We start from the raw sequence: 24,863 nt of genomic DNA on the forward strand, positions 1-24,863 counted from the left end.
CCTACTCCTTGTTTATCACCATTCTCTCCCCCCTCTATTTCTCACTGTTATCTGCCTTGTCACTTAGATATTCATTCCAAATTTCTTTGTATTTTGCATCAACAAGCAATTCTTTTGTACATAGCTAATCTGTCCATATTATCAGTCCATATGCTCAGTGGAATCTTTCTGCGACTCTTCCAATTCATCAAAACAAGTTTTTTTGCTTCTAATATACAACCACCTTTTTTGGCCCCTCAAGAACTTCCAAGTTTCCGGAATATAATTTAGAATTAAATTCAGTTCCCCTAAATAACAGTTTCTTTTTATTACTTTTGCTATAAATATCCTTACCTTGCTCCAGAATGGTCTGATCGCCGGGCGGTTAATCAACATATGTATTAAGTTCGCATTTTTACTCCCACATCTCCAGCAATTATCTGCACTTGTTATTTTCTTCTAATATAATCTTGCTGGAGTCCAGTGGACTCTAAATACTATCTTCTGCTGAATAAATCTAAGCCTTAAATCTATAGAGGTTTTTTCTATTGATTTTATACTTGTCTCCCATATATCATTTGTTATCTGTACTCCTAGCTCTTTACTCCATCTTTATTTTTCATATTCTAAATCGTATTTCTTCCTCTTAAGTAAAGTTTTATATAGTGCATGTGTAGGATTTTTTGTTTTTGTTGCAGAGATTAAATCTTGTAACAGCATGGGTGTTTCCGATGCTCCTATAGCTTCAGGGCCTGCTAATCTTAGATTTAGGTGGCTCATCTTGGTTTATAATCACAAGTTAGCTCACTGCTGCTGCTCCCAGACTGAATTGCTCACACAATTCAGGGTATCATCTAAATCAGGGTTGAGGTACCTTTGTCTCTTCGATTGCCATCAGCCCCAGCCATATTTTCTGGTAGAAGAAGAAGGACCTTAAGGACCTCCGTGGGGCATACCAGGAGAGCATACCATATAACACTGGTCCTGAAAGACCTACATTGGCTCCCAGGACATTTCGGAGCACAATTCAAAGTGTTGGTGCTGACCTTTAAAGCCCTAAACGGCCTTGGCCCAGTATACCCGAAGGAGCGTCTCCACCACCACCATTCAGCCCGGACACTGAGGTCCAGCTCTGAGGGCCTTCTGGCAGTTCCCTCCCTGAGAGAAGTGAGGTTACAGGGAACCAGGCTATTATGTACTGAGCTTGGATCCTAGAACAATAGGCAAGTAGGAGCCTAGAAGGCAGCAACCTGATTGGTCTGCAGAAGCCGCCCAATCCGGCTCCAGGAGGAGGTGAATCAGCAACCTGATTGGCCTGCAGGATTGGCCTACAGTCCATTCAGGCTCCAGGAGGGGAATTGAATCAGCCAATCACACAGGACCCATTGTGTAAATAATGTATATATAGCCAGGGGTTTTTGGGGAAAGCACTCACTCACTGTTAGCATGAGCTGAAATAAAGAGCATGAAATCAACACTCAACTCCGAGTATGTTCCACTGGCAACAAAGGTGTGAGAAGTGAGGTTGTAGGGAACCAGGCAGAGGGCCTTCTTGGTAGTGGCGCCCACCCTGTGGAACGTCCTCTCATCAGGTGTCAAGGAAATAGACAACTATCTGACTTTTAAAAGACATCTGAAGGCAGCCCTGTTTAGAGAGGTTTTTAATGTTTGACATTTTATTCTGCTTTTAATATTCTGTTGGGAACCTCTCAGAGTGGCAGGGGAAACCCAGCCAGATGGGCTGGGTAATAATAATAATAATAATAATAATAATAATAATAATAATAATAATAATAATAATAATATATTTGCCCAGCTTTGGGAAGGAGACAGGAGGAGTCAAGGACCCTGCCAGAGCCTCACAGCTCCTTTTCCAAGCCCAGTACCTCGCTACCCTGGCTTTGGGAAGGCGACATGAGGGCTGGGAGCGGTGGGGAGGAGCCTCAAATTTCGTCCTCACCAAGGACGTGGGTGACGCTGTGGGTTAAACCACAGAGCCTAGGACTTGCTGATCAGAAGGTCGGCGGTTCGAATCCCCGTGACAGAGTGAGCTCCCATTGCTTGGTCCCTGCTCCTGCCAACCCAGCAGTTCGAAAGCACGTCCAAGTGCAAGTAGATAAATAGGTACAGTGGTTCCTCGCAAGACGAAAAGAATCCATTCTGTGATTTTCTTTGTCTAGCGGTTTTTTCGTCTTGCGAAGCAAGCCCACTGACGGATTAGCGGATTAGCGCTATTAGCGCTATTAGCGTCTTTTAGCGGCTTATCGGATCAGCTGATAAGCGGCTTAGTGGCTTAGAAAAGGGGGGGGGAGGGGAAAAAACCCGCAGGAACTCGCAAGACATTTTTGTCTTGCGAAGCACCTCCAAAACGGAAAACTCTTTCGGCTAGCGAGTTTTCCGTCTTGCGAGGCATTCGTCTTGCGGGGCATCACTGTACCTCTCCGGTGGGAAGGTAATCGGCGTTTCCATGTGCTGCTCTGGTTCACCAGAAGCGGCTTAGTCATGCTGGCCACATGACCCGGAAGCTGTACGCCGGCTCCCTCGGCCAATAAAGCGAGATGAGCGCTGCAACCCCAGAGTCAGCCACGACTGGACCTAATGGTCAGGGGTCCCTTTACTTTTAAGGGCACCATATTACTAAGGTCCATCCCTGTCAGGAGCATAATTACATCTTAGGGAAGGGGGACCAGAAGAGGGTGTGGGAGAGGGACTGTGGTGTGGTTTTGGGAAGGAGGTATGATCAATCGAGAATCCTAGGGCCTAGGTAGAGAGATCTAGAGGAATCCATTTGGCTCGCAGACCTGAGTTCCCCCAGCTCCCGGTTTAGTTGTTTAACTTCTGTGTTTTTTCCTCTTTGTTATACAGGGCTTCATTGTTGCTGTTCTGTACTGCTTTCTAAATCAAGAGGTAAGGAGGGCTGGGGCTGGGGCTGGGGACTTTTGCATTATTTTTTCCTTGGCTGCATTTTCAGGGAAGCAAAGGCTTGCGATTCCCACGACCACAGCAGAAAACGAAATTGAGCGATTCAAAATCTGGCCAGGAAATCCTAAGCGCAACAAGACACAGAAGCAGAGAGTATAAACGAGGCTTCCTCAAACTCAACCCTCCAGATGTTTTTGGCCTACAACTCCCATGAACCCTAGCTAGCAGGACGAGTGGTCAGGTATGATGGGAATTGTAGTCTCAAAACATCTGGAGGGCTGAGTTTGAGGAAGCCTGGTATAAACCCTTCCCTGTTCTCATCTTCGTGAGGATGTGGCCCTCTTGTGGTTACACAAATTATTGCTTCCCTCAGCCTCCAACATCAGCAGGGCCATAGAATCATGGAATTGTAGAATTGAAAGAGACCCCTGGGGTCATCTAGTCTAGCCCCCAGCAATGCAGGAATCTCAGCTAAAGCATCCATGGCAGATGGCTACCCAACCTCTGCTTAAAAACCTCAAAGGAAGGAGAGTCTACCACCTTCTGAAGGAGTCCCTTCCACTGTTGAACAGCTCTTTACTGTCAGAAAGTTCTTCCTAATGTTTAGTCGGAATCTCCTTTCTTATAACTTGAAGCCATTGGTTTGGGTTCTGCCCTCCAGAGCAGGAGAAAACAGGATTGCTCCATCTTCCAAGTGACTGTTCCAACTCTATGATTTTGTGAGTCAATCAATCAATCAATCAATCAAATGACCTTTTTTGACAGAATTACAAGCCTGGTAGATGAAGGGAACGCAGTGGATGTAGCCTACCTTGATTTCAGCAAGGCATTTGACAAGGTGCCCCATGATATTCTTGTAAAGAAGCTGGTAAAATGCCGTCTTGACTATGCTACCACTCAGTGGATTTGTAACTGGCTGACTGACTGAACCCAAAGGGTGCTCATCAATGGTTCCTCTTCATCCTGGAGAAGAGTGACTAGTGGGGTGCCACAGGGTTCTGTCTTGGGCCCGGTCTTATTCAACATCTTTATCAACGACTTGGATGATGGACTCAAGGGCATCCTGATCAAATTTGCAGATGACACCAAATTGGGAGGGGTGGCTAACACCCCAGAGGACAGGATCACACTTCAAAACGACCTTGACAGATTAGAGAACTGGGCCAAAACAAACAAGATGAATTTTAACAGGGAGAAATGTAAAGTATTGCACTTGGGCAAAAAAAATGAGAGGCACAAATACAAGATGGGGGACACCTGGCTTGAGAGCAGTACATGTGAAAAGGATCTAGGAGTCTTGCTTGACCACAAACTTGACATGAGCCAACAGTGTGACGCAGCAGCTAAAAAAGCCAATGCAATTCTGGGCTGCATCAATAGGAGTATAGCATCTAGATCAAGGGAAGTAATAGTGCCACTGTATTCTGCTCTGGTCAGACCTCACCTGGAGTACTGTGTCCAGTTCTGGGCACCACAGTTCAAGAAGGACACTGACAAACTGGAACGGGTCCAGAGGAGGGCAATCAAAATGGTCAAAGGCCTGGAAACGATGCCTTATGAGGAACGGCTAAGGGAGCTGGGCATGTTTAGCCTGGAGAAGAGGAGGTTAAGGGGTGATATGATATTTTTTTTTATATAAATTTTTTATTGGTTTTACAGAGTTTTTTAAAGACAAACAAACACCTAAAAAGACATACAAACACGTATAGTTTCATAATATTTCTTCATGAACCTCTTTTCCGGGACTCCCCCATACCCCCCCTTTCTGCATCCCAATGTCCATAATTTTTTTAGCAACTTCTAAATATTCCTTTCCGACCTCTGTCATTTTAATCTTTTCTATGCTTTGATCTCATATCACTGTATCCCTTTTTTCCTGAGAACCTTAACATTCTAGCATTCGTCAAGTTTATAATAGTCCTTAAGGTATCTTTTAAATTTTCTCCATTCTTCTTCCGCCGTCTCTTTTCCCTGGTCACGAATTCTGCCTGTCATCTCAGCCAGTGTCATATAGTCCATCACCTTCATCTGCCATTCTTCCAGAGTAGGTAAATCTTGTGTCTTCCAATACTTTGCGATGAGTATTCTTGCTGCTGTTGTAGCATACATAAAGAAAGTTCTATCCTTCTTTGGCACCAATTGGCCGACAATGCCCAGGAGAAAGGCCTCTGGTTTTTTAGAGAAAGTACATTTAAGTACCTTTTTCATTTCATTATAAATCATTTCCCAGAAGGCCTTAATCCTCGGGCATGTCCACCAAAGGTGATAGAAGGTACCTTCCGTCTCTTTACATTTCCAACACTTATTGTCAGGCAAATGATAAATTTTTGCCAGCTTGACTGGGGTCATGTACCACCTGTAAACCATTTTCATAATGTTTTCCTTTAAGGCATTACATGCTGTAAATTTAATACCGGTGTTCCATAACCATTCCCAGTCAGCAGACATAATGTTATGACCAATGTCCTGTGCCCACTTAATCATAGCTGATTTAACTGTTTCATCCTGTGTATTCCATTTCAGCAGCAAGTTATACATTCTTGATAAATTCTTAGTATTGGGTTCTAACAATTCAGTCTCTAATTTTGATTTTTCCACCTGAAAACCAATTTTCCTGTCCTGTTTGAAAAATTCCATTATTTGATGATATTGAAACCAGTTTTGTACTTTGTGTTTCATTTTCTCATGACTTTGTAATTTCAATTTATCTCCCTCCTGTTCCAAAATTTCCCAATACTTCGGCCATCCGACATCCATATTGAGTTTCTTCACTGCTTTAGCTTCCACTGGAGACACCCATCTGGGGGTTTTATTTTCCAATAGATCTTTATATCTTATCCAAACATTAAACAATGCTTTTCTGACAATATGATTTTTAAAGGCACTATGCAGCTTAATTTTATCATACCATAGATATGCATGCCAACCAAATGCATTATTAAAACCTTCCAGATCCAAAATGTCTGTGTTCTCGAGGAGCATCCACTCTTTCAGCCAGCAAAACACTGCTGCCTCATAGTACAATTTTAAGTCCGGCAGGGCAAACCCCCCTCTTTCTTTAGCATCTGTCAATATTTTAAATTTGATTCTGGGCTTTTTGCCCTGCCAGACAAATTTCGAGATATCTTTCTGCCACCTCTTAAAACATTCCATCTTGTCAAGAATCTGCAAGGTTTGAAACAAGAATAACATTCTAGGCAATACATTCATCTTAATCACTGCAATTCGGCCTAACATTGACAGTTTCAAGTTTGACCATATTTCTAGATCTTTTTTAATTTCTGACCAACATTTTTCATAGTTATCCTTATACAAATTCAAATTTTTAGATGTCAAATAAACCCCTAGGTATTTCACCTTCTTGACCACCGTCAACCCCGTCTCCTCTTGGAATTTCTCCTTCTCCATATCTGTTAAATTTTTTCCTAAGACTTTATTTTTTTGTTTATTCAGCTTAAATCCGGCTACCTGGCCAAACTGTTGGATTATTTCTAACACCTTTTTCGTACTAGTGTTTGGCTCTTGCAAAGTCAATACTAGGTCATCTGCAAATGCTCTTAACTTGTAATGTTTAGCTCCGACCTGTACACCTTTAACCTGCTGGTCATTTCTAATCATGTTCAGCAACACCTCCAGAACTGAAATAAAGAGCAATGGGGAAATTGGGCACCCCTGTCATGTTCCTTTTTCTATCTTAAATTCCTCAGTTATTACATTATTTACAATCAACTTAGCTTTTTGTTCAGAATATATTGCACCCATACCATTCTCAAAAGCTTGGCCTACCCCCATCCCATGAAGGTTCTTTATCATAAAACTCCAAGATATATTTTCAAAGGCTTTCTCCGCATCCACAAAAATCAGTACTGCTTTAGTATTTATATTCACCTCTAACTTTTCCAAAATGTCTATTATATTCCTTACATTGTCTGCTAGGTGTCTTTTTGGGAGAAAGCCTGCTTGGTTCCCATGAATCTTTTCCATCAACACTTTTTTAAGTCTTTTTGCCAAAATGTCTGCAAAAATTTTGTAATCCACATTAAGTAATGATATTGGGCGGTAGTTCTTTAGTTGAGTCTTTTCAGTCTCTGTCTTTGGTATGAGTGAAATATACGCTTCTTTCCACGATTCAGGTGCCCTTTTTCCCTCTAGGATCTCATTACAGACTCCTTTTAGTGGTTGAATCAACCACTCCTTCAAAGATTTGTATTATCTGGAAGTCAGTCCATCTGGTCCTGGAGATTTGCCCAATTGCATGTTCTGAATGGCAGCCTCTATCTCTTGTTCTGTTATTCTCTGATTCAGATCCATCTTGCTTTGATGAGAGATTTTTTGTAATCCATATTTGTCAAATAATTTGTCTATATCTTCTTCATTTTGCGGTCCTTGAGTATAAAGTTTTTTAAAATAACTCAAAAAGCAATTTCTAATTTCATTAGGTTTAGATATGTTCTTTCCATCCACCTCTAGGTTTGTGACTGTATTTAGTTTCTGCCTTTTCTTCAATTGCCATGCCAGAAGTTTACCACATTTATTTGCCGATTCAAATGTCTTTTGTTTCATTTGCTTTATCTTCCATTCTATCTCTTGGTTCATCAATTCCATGTATTGTGCTTGGTATAGCTTAATCTCTCTTAAGATCTCCTGGGACTTTGGTTTTACTCTTAATTTTTTCTCTCCTTCCTTTATCTTTTCCAAAATCTTTTCCTTTTTCTCATTTTGTTTTTTCCTCTTTATTGAATTTTGTTGAATCAAAAAACCTCGCATCACAGCTTTGCTTGCGTCCCAGATCACTCTTTTTTCCACATCGGCCCTTAAGTTTATTTCAAAATAGTCCTTTAAAGTTTTTTGGGCCTTCATGAGGATCTCCTTATCTCGAAAGAGGGTGTCATTCATTCTCCATCTAAATTGACCAGTTGTTGTAAGTTTCATTTCCATCTTCACCGCGTTATGGTCGGAGCAAGTTTTTGGGCAGATTTCTACCTTCTTAATCTTTGGAGCCATCCCACTAGTAATCCAGATTTGATCGATTCTGGTCCAGGTTGTCATTGCTTGGGAGAAAAAGGTTCCCTCTCTCTCCAGAGGGTTCCTCGTTCTCCATATATCTATTAAGTCCATATTTTCCGTCATTTCAAAGAAAGTCTTAGGAAGTCTCCCTTCCTTGGTAGCTGTTAGTCTTTGTGCCTATGATAGCCATGTTCAAATATATAAAAGGATGTCACATAGAGGAGGGAGAAAGGTTGTTTTCTGCAGCTCCAGAGAAGCGGACACGGAGCAATGGATCCAAACTACAAGAAAGAAGATTCCACCTAAACATTAGGAAGAACTTCCTGACAGTAAGAGCTGTTTGACAGTGGAATTTGCTGCCAAGGAGTGTGGTGGAGTCTCCTTCTTTGGAGGTCTTTAAGCAGAGGCTTGACAACCATATGTCAGGAGTGCTCTGATGGTGTTTTCTGCTTGGCAGGGGGTTGGACTCGATGGCCCTTGTGGTCTCTTCCAACTCTATGATTCTATGATTCTATGACCTGATGCTATGGAAGCTTCTGCTTATTTCCTTCTATATATTTATATGCTGCTTAATATCACAACAGTCTCAAAGGTAAAGGTAAAGGTAAAGGTAAAGGTACCCCCTGACCATTACGTCCAGTCGTGGATGACTCTGGAGTTGCGGCGCTCATCTCGCTCTATAGGCCGAGGGAGCTGGCATTTGTCCACAGACAGCTTCCGCATCATGTGGCCAGCATGACTAAACCGCTTCTGGCGAACCAGAGCAGCGCACGGAAACGGCGTTTATCTTTCCGCCGGAGGGGTACCTATTTATCTACTTGCACTTTGACGTGCTTTCGAACTGCTAGGTTGGCAGAAGCTGGGACAGAGCAACGGGAGCTCACGCCGTGGCGGGGATTCGAACAGCTGACCTTCTGATCGGCAAGTCCTAGGTTCTGTGGTTTAACCCAGAGCGCCACCCGTGTCCCTCAGTCTCTAAGTTAGGTAGATATTAAACAGTGAAACTAAGCAAATAGTAATGATGCAACACTAGAAAAATGATAAAGTTCCCCCAAAGTGCCCACTGTGTTTTCTGATGCCAACAGTTGACACCTAAACTTTTGCATTTGTTGGCACTGACAAATTTCAGCCGAAGTGCAAAATAGCTAAGAATAATCCAAAGGTTTATTCCTTCTGTGCTTGACATATGACAAATGTCACTGTCAGAGCTTTGCACTTTTATTCTGTCTGTGTCTGAGAACTGAAATGGCAGCTTTCTGGTAATGGCAGCTCTTTGATTTTCAAGGTTCAGGCGGAAATTTGTCGGAAATGGCGTGGCAACAGCTATGGATTTATGCCGATTTGGAGGAAGAGGACAAGGTGGACCATGCCATCGAGTTCTGGCATCAAGATGACAACCTCGGTGTGTTAGGGGTGACTGATAAGGCGAAAGGAAACAGGAAGGACCAGAAGAAAGGAATGTGGAGTTTGGGAAGAAGCTGTCACCCAGATTTATCACTAAGCTGAGAGTTAGTTCTCCAAACCAAGCACCTCCATCGCTTAAAGATTGCGGCTTCAGCATAGAACATTATGACCTTCTCATTTCTCAGATTTTGGATCTCTTGCACCTGCCTCTCAAGTGGAAATGATGGTTAAGAAATCTCCGTTGTCCCCCCCCCCCCTCAAATTGTGGTATACAGAGCGCTGCATCTTGCTTATTTCAGCTCCTTTGTTTTGCTTTGTGGAATAGACTATGGCTCAAGCCCCTGCTTTGCAAGCAAAATTCAACCATTGGCGAGATCAGGGAGCAGATTATTGACTTGGATTTGATTTAATATTTGTATTCTGCTTTTCCAGCTACAAATGTTGAGTTCAGGGAGGCTCCCAAAAATCACAAAAACATTGAAAACACACAAATGTCCCAAACATTGCAATTGCTATAATATCAAGCACAGGTAAAGGTAAAGGTACCCCTGACTGTTAGGTCCAGTCGCGGACGACTCTGGGGTTGCGCGCTCATCTCGCTCTATAGGCCGAGGGAGCCGGCGTTTGTCCGCAGACAGCTTCCGGGTCATGTGGCCAGCATGACTAAGTCGCTTCTGACGAACCAGAGCAGTGCACGGAAACGCCATTTACCTTCCCGCTGGAGTGGTACCTATTTATCTACATCACCAGATTCATCCAAACAATTAATACAACTCGATAAAGCCAAAGTAACTCATGGTGTTGCCAGGATATTTCCTAATCACAATATGGAAACTTACTCCAGAACAAAAAATTAAATAAAAATAGATTAGCTGTGCCCTACTGTGATGTGAAAGGACTTCTAGATGGACTTCTAGAGATGAACTACAACTCCCATCACCCTGAACTATTGGCCCTGCTGTTTGTGGCTGATGGGAGTTGGAGTCCGCCGATTGGACTCCATGTTGACTATTTCCCAACCCTCAAATGTATGTCCTGATTCTCCTTGATATAGGGGAAGAGGTTGCTCATCTTGTCACATGGTCACGCCAGTCCATTTGTGGGCTGGTGAAGTCACTGCAAGCCAGGACTCTGACACAGGGATGAGGGACATGGGACCTGCTAGGCCAGCGTTTCCCAAACTTGGGTCTACAGTTGCTTTTGGACTACAATTCACATCATCCCTGACCACTCGTCTTGTTCCTGTTCCTGTACCCAGAGTGGCGCTTGTCCCAGGGGGTGTGGCACACGTCCTGGTGGTGTGCAGCGAGCGGCGCATGCCCTGGGGGGGTGTCACCAATCGGGGGTCGGCATTTTGTCACCCCCCCTTTGGAATGTTACCTGGAGCGGACCGTCCCCATCCCCTGGAATGCCCCTGGTCTTTCTAGCTAGAGATGATGGGAGTTGTAGTTCAAAAACAGATGGAAACCTAAGTTTGGGAAGCATGTTGCTGGATGTTGAGGGACTACAAAACCCCTCGCCCCATGACCATTGGGAATGCTGCCTGGGGCTGATGGGAATTAGAGTCCGAGAACATCTAATGTCCTGTCCTGTGGACATTCCGGCAACTGGAATTCAGAGTCATTCTGCCTCCAGCCGTGGAAGCAGACCATAGCCACTACGGTTGCTGGCCCTTGCTGATTTTCACCTCCACAAATTTGTTTCATTTTATCACCCACAAATGGTGCATTGAATTCTGGGAGGCCATTTTGGCTCAACGTGGATTTTCGGCTCATCCCTACGAATGCTTTACTATCGGAATTGCAACAAGATTCCAGAAGCCAAATTGTGGAAATGAGGCCACCGCATCCAGTTCGGATGGGACATTGCAAGGACATTTCTCACAGCTTTCCATTTACCCAGTTTCAGCCTGGGTCAACATTGGCTGTTTCGCCCTCTGTGAAGTGCGGAATAAGCCTTAATCTTCAGGAGAGGACTGCTTCATGGAATGGACTCCATGGGAATGGACTCGATGTTGCCATAGCAACGCCACCCCTTACAGTTCCCGCCAGACATCTGGAGGAGGGAACATGATCGTTAATCATAATTAGGAGGGCGTTTCGGGTTAATATGCGCAGGGAAGGTTGAGGATTTTCAGCCGAGATCACCTGGGGGAAAAATATACCGCACATTTAAGTGGCGGGGAGCATTCGATTTATCATGTAAATGTAAATGTCTCCAGAGGAAGGAGTTCCCCCTAGCTGAGGGCCTTATGTAATGTGCGATCTGTAAGGAACAGAATTAATTCAGAGGGCTTGTCATATGAAAACCCCCAGGCAATTAATTGAGTTTTTAAACCCAGACAACAGAAATTATCCAGCTTCAATATGATTACTTCTCTCCCCATGATGCGATAAGGCTAACAGCCTGACATTGTCTGCATTGTTTAAAACAATCCAGATTTGGAAATGTGTCGCTGAGGCTCCAGGAACACAAATTTGATGTGAATATTTGAATCGCCGCAGATATATCATCACGGACAATTTCTGCTTCTGTTTCGCCCCGCTAAATTCGTTTTGACTTCAGTGTGCTCTGGCCTCTGAGTAAGCTAGCATATGATTCAGCAGCCATGGAACCCAATCCTCTGGGTGCTATTTACCCATGAGTAAGCCCACCTCTGCTCAATGGAGCCTACTCCTGAATAAATGTGTTTAGGATTGTAGTCTAGGGTCTGTCGAACTCAAGGGGTCCTGTGAGTAAACGTGGACGGGGGTGGATAAGTTTGCAGCAAGAATTGATTGGGAATTGTGGGAAAGTACTCACCCTTACTTGTTAAAATAGATGTCTGCCATGAAACAAAAGAACCATACCAAATGAATTTGCTTTCACAATTTCGTGTGTGTTTGTTGTTACAAGGTGCATGTCTGAACCTGCGTACGTGTTCACCACTCGTATAGACCTGGCGTCCGCTCTTGAGAGGAATGCAACATTTTGACATGTGCCCATTAAAAATATGTGTGTATACCTTTAAAACTTGTGCCTAATAAAGAACTTGTCACACCAGGAAGTAGAAAACAAGTAGCTTTATTACTCAGGAATGAAAGAGCCAGAGCATATCGGTGCTGCTTTAGTCATTGGCATTGCAAATTATGGGCAGAAAAGAATCATTTGAGACATCCAACTACCAGAACACCAAAAACAACTACCAGACTTTTAGAAGACATCTGAAGCCAGCCCTGTTTGGGGAAGTGTTTAATGTTTAATTGTTGTTGTTGTTTAGTTGTTTAGTCGTGTCCAACTCTTTGTGACCCCATGGACCAGAGCACGCCAGGCACTTCTGTCTTCCACTGCCTCCCGCAGTTTGGTCAAACTCATGCTGGTAGCTTCGAGAACACTGTCCAACCATCACGTCCTCTGTCATCCCCTTCTCCTTGTGCCCTCCATCTTTCCCAACATCAGGGTCTTTTCCAGGGAGTCTTCTCTTCTCATGAGGTGGCCAAAGTATTGGAGTCTCAGCTTCAGGATCTGTCCTTCCAGTGAGCACTCAGGGCTGATTTCCTTCAGAATGGAAAGGTTTGATCTTCTTGCAGTCCATGGGACTCTCAAGAGTCTCCTCCAGCACCATAATTCAAAAGCATATATTCTTCGACGATCAGCCTTCTTTATGGTCCACCTCTCACTTCCATACATCACTACTGGGAAAACCATAGCTTTTACTATACGGACCTTTGTTGGCAAGGTGATGTCTCTGCTTTTTAAGATGCTGTCTAGGTTTGTCATTGCTTTTCTCCCAAGAAGCAGGCGTCTTTTAATTGCGTGGCTGCTGTCACTATCTGCAGTGATCATGGAGCCCAAGAAAGTAAAATCTCTCACTGCCTCCATTTCTTCCCCTTCTATTTGCCAGGAGGTGATGGGACCAGTGGCCGTGATCTTCGTTTTTTTGATGTTGAGCTTCAGACCATATTTTGCGCTCTCCTCTTTCACCCTCATTAAGAGGTTCTTTAATTCCTCCTCACTTTCTGCCATCAATGTTGTGTCATCTGCATTAATGTTTAATAGACTATTGTATTTTAATATTCTGTTGGAAGCCGCCCAGAGTGGCTGGGGAAACCCAGCCAGATGGGCGGGGTATAAATTATTATTATTATTATTATTATTATTATTATTATTATTATCCACACACCTAGAGGAAGTAGTGTAGGGATGTGCCTCAACACGCACACTAAGGGGAAAAACAGGGGAAAGGTATAGCCAACGTGGAATTTTTGTCTCGTTTGTTTGAAGTCATTGTCACTGTGGCCAATGTCACAAGCAAGAACATACCACGAAACTGGTAAAATTGCAAAAGCGCATCGCAGTAGTCCAAGCAGGAAATAACCAGAACGTGTGCCACTCTATTGAGACAGTGTGCAGGCAGGGAGGGTCTCAGCCGGCGTACCAGTTGGAGCTGGCAGACAGCCGCCCTGGACACAAAATTAACCTGCATTTCCATGGATAGCTGTGAGTCCAAAATGACTCCCAGGCTGCGCACCTGGTCCTTTAGGGGCACAGTTACCCCATTCAAGACCAGGGAGTCCCCCACACCTGCCTGTTTGGTTAAGAACACCTGAAGAGCCTTTTTAGATCAGGCCAATGGTCCATTTAGTCCAGCATCATATTCCCACAGTGACCAACAAGCCCATAAGCAGGAGCCAGAGTAAAAGAGCACTGTATCCTTCTGTGGTTCCCAAGTTACAGGGAACCAGGCAGAGGGCCTTCTCAGTAGTGGCACCTGCCCTGTGGAACGCCCTCCCACCAGATGTCAAAGAGAAAAATAACTACCAAACTTTTAGAAGACATTTGAAGGCAGCCCTGTTCAGGGAAGATTTTAATGTTTAACAGGTTATTGTATTTTAGTGTTTTGTTGGAAGCCGCCCAGAGTGGCTGGGGAAACCCAGCCAGATGGGCAGGGTATAAATAATAAATTATTATTATTATTATTATTATTATTATTATTATTATTATTATTATTATTATTATTATTATTATTATTATTATTCCCAGTAACTGATTGACAGAAGCATGTTGCTTGTGACAGGATAGGTAGAACGCAGCCTTTGGGGCTACATAAAACCTAAGTTGACACTCCCAAATTATTTTAAAATGATAATAATTCAATATTTGTTGAAAAATATTTCCAGCCCATTTTTCATTACAAAAAGAACCGCAAAGTGGGCCCCAAGAACAAAAAGTTCAAATCTTTACCTACAAACTGTAGATTAAGACAAACCTTAAATCAATAGTGATGTGGAAGTTAGATACAGCTGCCAGCAATTACATCAGTGAACATACAACAAATTAAGCTGAACTAAACACCGGCCACAGTCGGAAAAGGTGAAACTGCAGAATCTGCCGACATGTTCTGCTGAGTTAAGAGAATTCAAGGCAGAAAGCAAAAAATGTTGCCTATGGATGTTTGCATGTCATTGGATAATCTGATCTATAGTTGCAATAAAGAAAAACAAACAGTAATTGCGGCATTTCAGCGGAGGGAAATAATTGCATTTATATATGAATGTATTTTTAGGCTGCCTTTCCAGGTGGCTTATAATAGATAAAATACAAAAACAACTATGCAAGAAATAAGCGAAATGAAAGCACGGCAACTATTTAAAACCCAGCAAATTGACAGGAGATGAGACATTATCATTATAGCTTATTATGCCATTATAGCGAAAAGATTCAGGATGATGGCATCACCAGCCAGTAGCAGAGTGGCGCTGCTCTCCCAATACAAGATTCCTGTGCTGGCTTCTATAAGAGGCTCACTTCACAGCATTCCTTTGTGGCACAAATTCTGGAGACGTGTGAAGATGAAGTGTGGAGATGGAGAGAAGCTGGAGAATCGGAAGACCGCTGGAGAACTTGACTTGGAGATCTGTGTGCTGCAAAACTTTGGCAAGTGGACTTTATACTTGCTTTGTGAGCTTTGCCTAAGCAATGGCTTTGAAAGTGAAAGCCCTCTCTGGGCTCAGAGAGAGAGAGAAGACTTCCTCAAGCAACTGTTTGTATATAATGTGTTTTGTGTTTGTTGTTGTTTAGTCGTTTAGTCGTGTCCTACTCTTCGTGCCCCCATGGACCAGAGCACACCAGGCACTCCTGTCTTCCACTGCCTCCCACAGTTTGGTCAAACTCATGCTGGTAGCTTCGAGAACACTATCCAACCATCTTGTCCTCTGTCGTCCCCTTCTCCTTGTGCCCTCCATCTTTCCCAACATCAGGGTCTTTTCCAGGGAGTCTTCTCTTCTCATGAGGTGACCAAGTCTTGGAGCCTCAGCTTCAGGATCTGTCCTTCCAGTGAGCACTCAGGGCTGATTTCCTTCAGAATGGATAGGTTTGATCTTCTTGCAGTCCATGGGACTCTCAAGAGTCTCCTCCAGCACCATAATTCAAAAGCATCAATTCTACGGCGATCAGCCTTCTTTATGGTCCAGCTCTCACTTCCATACATCACCACTGGGAAAGTTTAGGAACTTAGAAAACTGTTTGGTCACATTTATATTGATAGCATTTACTAAGTCAAACAATCTCTACTACACTTTCTTTTGCTGTGGTAAACTGAATCCCATGCCCAGCAGGGACCACTCCGGACAACTCTTTGCTCCCACTGGTCCACACACATGGCTTTGTCCGTGGCCTGCTGGAGATCATCGACCAGCACAACCAAGGTGGTTTCAGCCCCATAATGGGGCCTGAATCCCAACTGGAAGGGATCCAAATGGTCTGCATTCTCCAGGAGTGCCTGGAGTTGTTCAGAGACCACCTGCTCAATCACCTTGCCCAGGAATGGAAGATTTGGGTGATGATTAGCCATAACGGCCAGATCCAAAGATGGTGGTTTTGTTAAAAAACAAATATTTAAAGCAGCTTAATAACAGCTTCTTCAAGCGGGTCTGGTAAGACTCCCTCACAGGGGGAAGCATTCACCAGCCCATGGAGCCCATTGCCTAACCCTGCCTGGCTCACTTTTATGAGCGATGGGCAAGAATCAAGGAGATAGGTGGTCATTTTCACTGGTCCAAGCAGTCTGTCCACATCCTCAGAGCCTACGGGTTGAAACTGATCCCATACAACTTGACTAGACAGAGCTCTGCCACTCTCCCACCCTGGCCCTACTACCACAGTGTAATCTACATTATCTGCAAAATTTATTTGTCTAAATTTATACATAAAAGTGGAGGAAAGATGCAGCTGTATAATTCTATATTTGCGCAGTGTGTGGGTGAATCTTGACCGCACTAAGAAAAAGACATTTGTTAAGTGTTGTCATTTAAGGCTACATTCACACCATATGTTTAAAATATTATACTGTCATAGAATCATAGAACTGTAGAGTTGGAAAAGATCCTAGATATCATCTGGTCCAATCCCCTGCAATGCATAATGCTAATTTATACAGTTATAGTCTCCTCAGAAGAAATCTGGGAGCTGTGGTTTGTTATGGATGCTGAGAGCGGTTAGGCAATAATCATAATCATAATTTATTATTTATACCCCGCCCATCTGGCTGGGTTTCCCCAGCTATTCTGGGCGGCTCCCAATCGAATATTAAAAACACAATACATGGTTAAACATTAAAAACTTCCGTAAACAGGGCTGCCTTCAGATGTCTTCTAAAAGTCAGATAGTTGTCTATTTCCTTGGCATCTGATGGGAGGGCGTTCCACAGGGCAGGCACCACTACAGAGAAGGACCTCTGCCTGATTCCCTGTAACCTCACTTCTCACAGGGAGGGAACCTTTCCCCTTCCCAGAGCTACAATTCCCAGAGTTCCCTGGAAAGAGGCAATGATTGTTGAGCCACTCTGGGAATTGTAGCTCCAGGAAGGAAATAGGGTTCTCCTAACAACACTCAGCACCCTTAACAAATTACAACTTCCAGAATTCTGGATGGGTCATGTTCCAGCAGCCTCACCTTACATTCTTAACCTGGTGCCCTTCAGATGTTTCAGACTACAACTCCCATCATCTCTAGATAGCAGGACCAGTGGTCAGGGATGATGGGAGTTGTAGTCCAACAACAGCTGAGGACCCAAGTTTGGGAAACACTGGTCTAGGGCAGGCACCCCCAAACTCGGACCTCCAGCTGTTTTGGGACTACAATTCCCATCATCCCTTCTTTTCCCCTCCAGGGTAGGTTGAAGATAGCATGCATGGTGTTTGCCTAACATCTTAGACTCAAGGAAATGCTAGGCTTTGCTGATGGAATTGCAACAACGGACTCCTGGCCATGTCCTAGACCAGGAATCCCTAAACTCAGCCCTCCAGCTGTTTTGGGACTACAATTCCCATCATCCCTGACTACTAGTCCTGTTAGCTAGGGATGATGGGAATTGTAGTTAGGCAGACACCATGCATGCTATCTTCAACCTACCCTGGAGGGGAAAAGAATGGAATGCAAATGTAATAAAATTAAGAAATAAATAACCCCAAGGACCATAAGCCCCTCTGGCCATCCCGAGAAACAGCGTTTAATGAACTTTGCTTTGACACGGAATAGAAATCTCTACCCTACTGCCACTTCTCTGGCAAAGTATCTGTAATTGGTCTCAGACCTTTAAATTATGTGACAATTTTCATCAAATAGCCCATCTTCTCCCCCCACAAACGACTCCAGATCAAGCTTTCAAGGGCTGTGTGATTTGGATTGGAGAATAGCTCTTGATTAAATGTGTTATGCTCCCCGGAATAATTGGATGGTAATTTCATTCTTGAGTGCCTCATAATAGGAACCTCGGGCACGTGAGCGCTGGACTTGGGACATGCCCTCCACCCAACGATGTAATTGTACCTCTTCAATCAAGTGGAACGGCGGACTTCAGATGACATCCAGCTTGCAGTTCTTGGAAATGTCTTCAGTCGGTGGGAGGCAAATTCTTCACAGGCAATGTTCCTTGTTGACTGTTGCATCATGCAGTTGTAGTGGTAGAGCAGGCAGAAAGTCACAGGTCTGATACCCAGTATTTTCAGATAAATGTAGGGAAAACTCCTGGGCTGAAATGCTGGAGATCTGCTCCCAGTCAGATAGATAAAAATGAGGTAGGTGGACCAATGGTCAGATGATGAGAGGCAGTTTCCTATGCTTCCCATCTCTCCTGGACTCAGATACCTCCTTCTCGACCTATGCCTGTGGGGTCAGAGCCAGTGTGATATAGTGGAATAGGACCTGGAAGACCAGGCTTATATAATAATAGTATAATTTATTATTTATACCCCGCCCATCTGGTTGGGTTTCTCCAGCCACTCTGGGCGGCTTCTAATCGAATATTAAAAACAGTACAGCATCAAACATTAAAAACTTCCCTAAACAGGGCCACCTTCAGGTGTCTTTTAAAAGTCAGATAGTGGTTTATTTCCTTGACATCTGATGGGAGGGCGTTCCACAAGGCAGGCGCCACTAGTGAGAAGGCGCTCTGCCTGGTTCCCTGTAGCTTTGCTTCTCGCAATGAGGGAACCGCCAGAAGGCCCTCAGCACTGGAACTCAGTGTCCGGGCTGGATGATGGGGGTTGAGATGCTCCTTCAGATATACTGGACCGAGGCCGTTTAGGGCTTTAAAGGTCAGCACCAACACTTTGAATTGTGCTCGGAAACGTACTGGGAGCCAATGTAGGTCTTTCAAGACCGGTGTTATATAGTCTCGGTGGCCACTCCCAGTCACCAGTCTAGCTGCCACATTCTGGATTAGTTGTAGTTTCTGGGTCACCTTCAAAGGTAGCCCCACGTAGAACGCATTGCAGTAGTCCAAGTGGGAGAGAACCAGAGCATGCACCACTCTGGCAAGACAGTCCGCGGGGAGCGCCACCCGTGTCCCTAAAACCTGTTAATAGATCAGTCTATATTGCTGTTTACCTGTGCTTACAAACTCACAATACAGAGCTCATATTCGTTGAATTGAATCCTGTCTTGAACATGGATTGAACAAGCGAACAGCAGCAAACTTTGTTCCTCTTTCTGCTTTTGTCAGAATTCTCCAGCATTCCTTGTTGCCTTGTGAGCATCTATTACCACACCAGCGTGCAGCAGGCGAGCTTAGGGGAAGCTGCTGGAAATGTGGCACACCACCTATGATGCTCTCCAACACCTCATCCTGCTGCCTGCGCCCTTCTCTCCAGCATCTGCCACCCGAGGCAGCTTTTCCACATAGCCTAACAGAAGGGCCGGCCCTGCTGGAGATTTCATGCTACTGAATCTGGTCCAACTGAAAACGTTCTTCCTTCAGAAGCCATTTGTTGGTTTGGAAACAAAACCATCTGAGATCAGAGCAGCTATCCAGTCTCTCAGCCACAAGGTGGCAGGCAGTCTCTGGAAGCCAGACTGCTGGGTTTTTTCCGCTGAGATGTTTTGACTGCCTCTGCGGCTCAGTCTCCCAGCGTGAGGGCAGCTGGCTGGTGAAGAGCTTCTGCGGGGAGAAATTTAAAAAGAAAACGGCACGAGTCAGACTCATCATTTGCTGCACGGATGGATCGAACAATAGTCCACTGGGAATCCCAGGGACGTATGAATATCAAGCTTGGGGTGTAATCTTCTTTCTGCATCTCCTCCTTTTATCTCTTTTTTGAAATTGAAAAAACCTCAAATGCTTTACTGCTGGCGGTATACCATCTCCTGTATTGTTTAAAGTCCTATTTGGCCATCCAGATGTTACTGAACTACAACTCCCATGATTCCTGGCCATTGTCCATGCTTCTCGGGGCTTATGGGAGCTGTAGTTCAGCAATTTCTGGAGGGTCTCTCTGCATCTGCCTTTAGATCTGAGCTTATCCACACTTATCCTTTGCTTCACCCTTTCCAGGCACAGATTTAAAGCTCCATGTCCGAAAGCTCTTTCCCCCCGCCCAAGTTTCCCGGTGAAAACTTGCTCTTTAAAACCAAAGCACAACAAATAATAATAATATAATTTATTATTTATACCCCGCCCATCTGACTGGGTTTCCACAGCCACCCTGGGTGGCTCCCAACAGCATATTAAAAACATGATAATACATCAAACATTTAAAGCAGGGCTGCCTTCAGATGTCTTCTAAAATTCTGATAGTTGTTTATTTCTTTGACATCTGAGGGCGTTCCACAGGGCAGGCGCCACTACCGAGAAGGCCCTCTGCCTGGTTCCCTGTAACTTTTCTTCTCGCAATGAGGGAACCGCCAGAAGGCCCTCGGAGCTGGACCTCAGTGTCTGGGCTGAACGATGGGGGTGGAGACGCTCCTTCAGGTATACTGGACCGAGGCCGTTTAGGGCTTGAAAGGTCAGCACCAACACTTTGAATTGTGCTCAGAAATGTACTGGGAGCCAATGTAGGTCTCTCAAGACCAGTGTTACGTGGTCCCGGCGGCCACTCCCAGTCACCAGTCTAGCTGCCGCATTCTGGATTAATTGCAGTTTCCGGGTCACCTTCAAACGTAGCCCCACGTAGAGCGCATTGCAGTAATCCAAGCGGGAGAGAACCAGAGCATGCACCACTCTGGCAAGACAGTCCGTGGGCAAGGAAGGTCTCAGCCTGCATATCAGATGGATCCGGGTTTGCTCCAATTCAGCAGTAAAGAGACGGTTTTCGCTGAGAAAGCTCTGTGGTGATGAAAAGAATGTGGACCATGCCTGGAAATTGTGGAGGAAACACAAGTGTCGATAAGCCCCATTTCATATGGGGATGAGGATGGTGAACTTAAAAAGTTAGCTGTGATTCCTGCCTTGCAGGGGGTTGACCCTCTGGGCTCCTTCCAATTCTACAGTTGCCAGACCCTCCAAGTGCCCCTATTTACAGAAGCCATCCTGGTTTCAGATTCAGATGTTTTAATGTACTTTTAATCTTTTGTTGGAAGCTGCACAGAGTGGTTGGGGAATCCCAGCCAGATGGACTGGGTATAAATAACAAATTGTGTGGCGAGTTCCTGCCCCCCCCCCTGGAAATAAAGACACATGACACAATTATTAAGGTTAATGGGCTAAATAAGGCCACAACTTTATTGGTTACAGGTGATGAGCGGTATTGGCTTAGGCATTGGTCCTAACCAACTATATCCGACTCCAGCCCATCTTCATGAAGTCCGGGAAGGGTTAACCACCAGTAGGGGGAGACCTGCTGATGCGCATCAACTAGGAACTCCCCCAGGGTCACCACTCGGGGGCGTGCCTTTGGCCCTCACCTCCCCAGGCTGCAGACAGGGCCATGCCTCCCGGAATCCTTTACTGGACTACCCTTCAATATGCGGGGCAGGTGATGGCGCGACCTCCCCCCTTCCATCTACAGAACTATACCAATGCCTAACCGCCAATACCAAGAAAGTTGTGATGATTTGCTACAAGGCAGGCAAAAACCAAGTGGCTGGTGCCAATTTGCCAAGTGGAAAAATTCCTACAGGCCCCTCAACGGCAATCAACCAAGGTCCATAGCAAGGTCAAAAACGAAAACCTTAAAGAGCAGGAGGGTGGGAAACAGGAACAGCTGGTAGGCGGGAAAAGAGGGGGATCCCTGGCCACGCCTGCATTTTAAATCGGGCAGGTCACACCCCCAAAGCCAGGGTGTTACGCGGCTGGGGATTCCCCCAGTCTTGTAGGGGCTGGGCTCCAGCCACCGCGCACATTGTGGGGCTGTGACGCCTGCAATCCCACCTCCTCCGCAGGGCGGAAGTGGCATCATCATCATTATTATTATTATTATTATTATTATTATTATTATTATTATTAGATACCGGAATGTCCGCTTTTCATTAGGAAGTCCCTATTTTCACTGGAGAAATGTTGGAAGGGGGGGAGTCTCTATTTGAATCAGAGAAATGTTAAAGGGTATGGAATGGGATGTCTCTATTTCGATCAGAGAAATGTTGGAGGGTGTGCAGCTGTGCGGCTGAAAGGCTTGGGGGATAGGGTGGGGCATTTGGCCCCATATATCCAGAAGGAATTCTGGGCAAGAGATGCATCTGTCAAAGCTGGAATCTCTTCCACGAGATATTTATCGCCTTCCTGGAAGAAAACCTGGAAGCAAGGGGAGGGGAGTTCTTAATGAGGGCACACCATCTAAAATCTGGAGTCTGAGCTCTCTCTCTCCAGCATGTTCTAGAATCCAGCTGAGGAAAAGAGCCAGGGCAAAGAAATCCTTTGCTTTCTGCCCATAAAATAAGGATGGCCAAGCTCGGAGTGCCGTTGTCATGGCAATCTCAATAAAAGATCTGAAATGCTTCCTACATTAAAAAGTTTTCTGCGAAAGGGGGTTCTTCTTTTTCACCCGGAGAGGATTCCTTCTCTCTCTCACAGGCAGCTTCTGGATATTAGGGAGTTGTTGAGCCACTCTGCCCATACCACCAGCTCCAAACTGTGTGGTGTGTGGTAGCCAGTGTGGTAGCCAGACTGTGTGGTATCCAGTGTGGTGTAGTGGTTAAGAACGGTGGACTTGTAATCTGGTGAACCGGGTTCGATTCCCTGCTCCTCCACATGCAGCTGCTGGGTGACCTTGGGCTAGTCACACTTCTCTGAAGTCTCTCAGCCCCACTCACCTCACAGAGTGTTTGTTATGGGGAAGGAAGGGAAAAGAATGTTAGCCGCTTTGAGACTCCTTCGGGTAGTGATAAAGCGGGATATCAAATTCAAACTCTTCTTCTTCAAACTTGCCACGCCACGCCACCCCTGGCCCACTACAGCTCCATGCAGGTAAATTATGGCTGTGCTGGAGATGGGTTGTGCGGGCTTTGTGGTTGTGCTACAGTACATCAGCTGCAGATGACTGTACCACTTGAGACTGTGAGAGGATTCGAGCAACTACCAGTCGTCTACCCAGTCACTAGTCAAAACGACAGCAATATTAGTAGCAGAGATAGGCATTTCACATTTCAGAAGGCTAAGATATGCCACCATGTGTGCATAGCTTAGGTTCCACTTTTCATCTTACAGTCATACCTTGGGTTACAGACGCTTCAGGTTGCGTTACTTCCGGGTTTTGGCGGTTGCGCATGTGCAGAAGCTCTAAATCGCACTTTGCACATGCGCAGAAGCACCGAATCGCGCAGCTGCAGGTTGCGAACACTGCAGGTTGTGAACGTGCATCCCTCACGGATCACGTTCGCAACCTGAGCGTCCACTGTATTTTATAATCTTTGTTTATCTTGTATATCTCAAAGAACCTGATACGCAACAACTCCTAAAGCAATAGATATGCAGGTCAAAACGGTCGCCTCAGTATGGATATGTGTGTGTTTAAGTATCAGAATCATTTATACTATAAGTTCCAGATTTCTTTTGTGGCTGATAAAAGTCCCACCATGCAGAGTAGAAATGTTAAGGCGTTTGTTTTCCTCGAAATAGTCTAAATTTGAGAGTTATCGTTTCTGAAAGGGCTAATGTCTGCATAACATCAGAGGAGCATATTATAGTGGGGGGAAGATATATGCACCAAGTATGTATCAGAGGATTACCAAAGGATGTGCCATCAGGACGCAACAAGTCAGGTCATTTGTTATTCAGATCTAGAAATCCCAGCCCTCCCCCCATTACTTTCTCAGGCATGCACTCTTGGGTTGGGGCAGCTGGCTAAAATGGTTTGAAATGTTTTAAATAGTTCTAATTTTGGTTCCTCTGTTTTGTTTTTGTCAGGCTGATGTTGGTTAAATGTTGAGTTGGGGTTGGAGGTTATTTTATTTTGGGTATAACTGCAAACTGCTTATTATTACTGTTATTGTTGTTGTTATTATTGGTTTCGATTGATTTATTGGTTTGTTTGTTGCTCGTATAGGACATTTTGTTTTTTAATGTTTGGTGCTTCTTATACATGCTGTAAGTCGCCCAGAGTGGCAGGGTAAACCCAGCAAGATGGGTGGGATATAAAATTACTATTATTACTATTATTATTATTACTGAGATTAAATTGAGCCAGGGTTATGCTCTGAAGGCACAAAATGCAGCGATCTGCCTCAAGCTAAGCAGGACTATGTTTGCAAATGGTTGCGTCTATATTATTGGTGTGGGTGTGTGGGTGTGTTTGTGTGTAAAATTGAGCTCGATAAGGCAAAATGGACAAGAGAGGTTTTCTTCCCTTTCTCCTGAACATTGGAACATTGGAAGACAAAAGAAAGGACAGTGCAGGAGGCAGAGGTGGACATGGAGATTTTTAAAGGAGGATTAGACAATTTCATGGAGGAGAACACTATCAGTGGCAACTAGCCACAAGGTTAAAAAAAAGGTAAAGAACGTCTGGACAGTTAAGTCCAGTCAAAGGTGACTATGGGCTTGTGGCGCTCATCTCCCTTTCAGGCTGAGGGAGCCGGCATTTGTCCAAAGACAGCTTTCCCGGTCATGTGGCCAGCAGGACTAAACTGCTTCTGGCGCAATGGAACACTGTGACAGAAACCAGAGTGCATGGAAACGCCGTTTACCTTCCCACCGGAGCGGTACCTATTTATCTACTTGCACTGGTGCGCTTTCGAACTGCAAGGTTGGCAGGAGCTGGGACCGAGCAACGGGAGCTCACCCTGTCACTGGGATTCAAACCACTGACCTTCTGATCGGCAAGCCCAAGAGGCTCAGTGGTTTAGACCACAGCGCCACC

The 24,863-nt window shown here is 44.8% G+C and overlaps 1 protein-coding gene across 1 annotated transcript in view; it reads left to right on the forward strand.

The window, feature by feature from the left end:
- Positions 1 to 10,548, forward strand: part of GHRHR (growth hormone releasing hormone receptor) — a 41,237-nt gene extending 30,689 nt beyond the window's left edge. Inside the window, exons 12-13 of the mRNA XM_081163817.1 lie at positions 2,845 to 2,886; positions 9,194 to 10,548. Coding sequence (XP_081019943.1) covers positions 2,845 to 2,886; positions 9,194 to 9,319 — 168 coding nt within the window. The 3' untranslated portion in view covers positions 9,320 to 10,548. The remainder of the gene's footprint in view (positions 1 to 2,844; positions 2,887 to 9,193) is intronic.
- The last annotated feature ends 14,315 nt before the right edge of the window (positions 10,549 to 24,863 follow it).

This window comes from Podarcis bocagei, assembly GCF_964188305.1.
Source record: "Podarcis bocagei genome assembly, chromosome: 12".
NCBI lineage: Eukaryota > Metazoa > Chordata > Lepidosauria > Squamata > Lacertidae > Podarcis > Podarcis bocagei.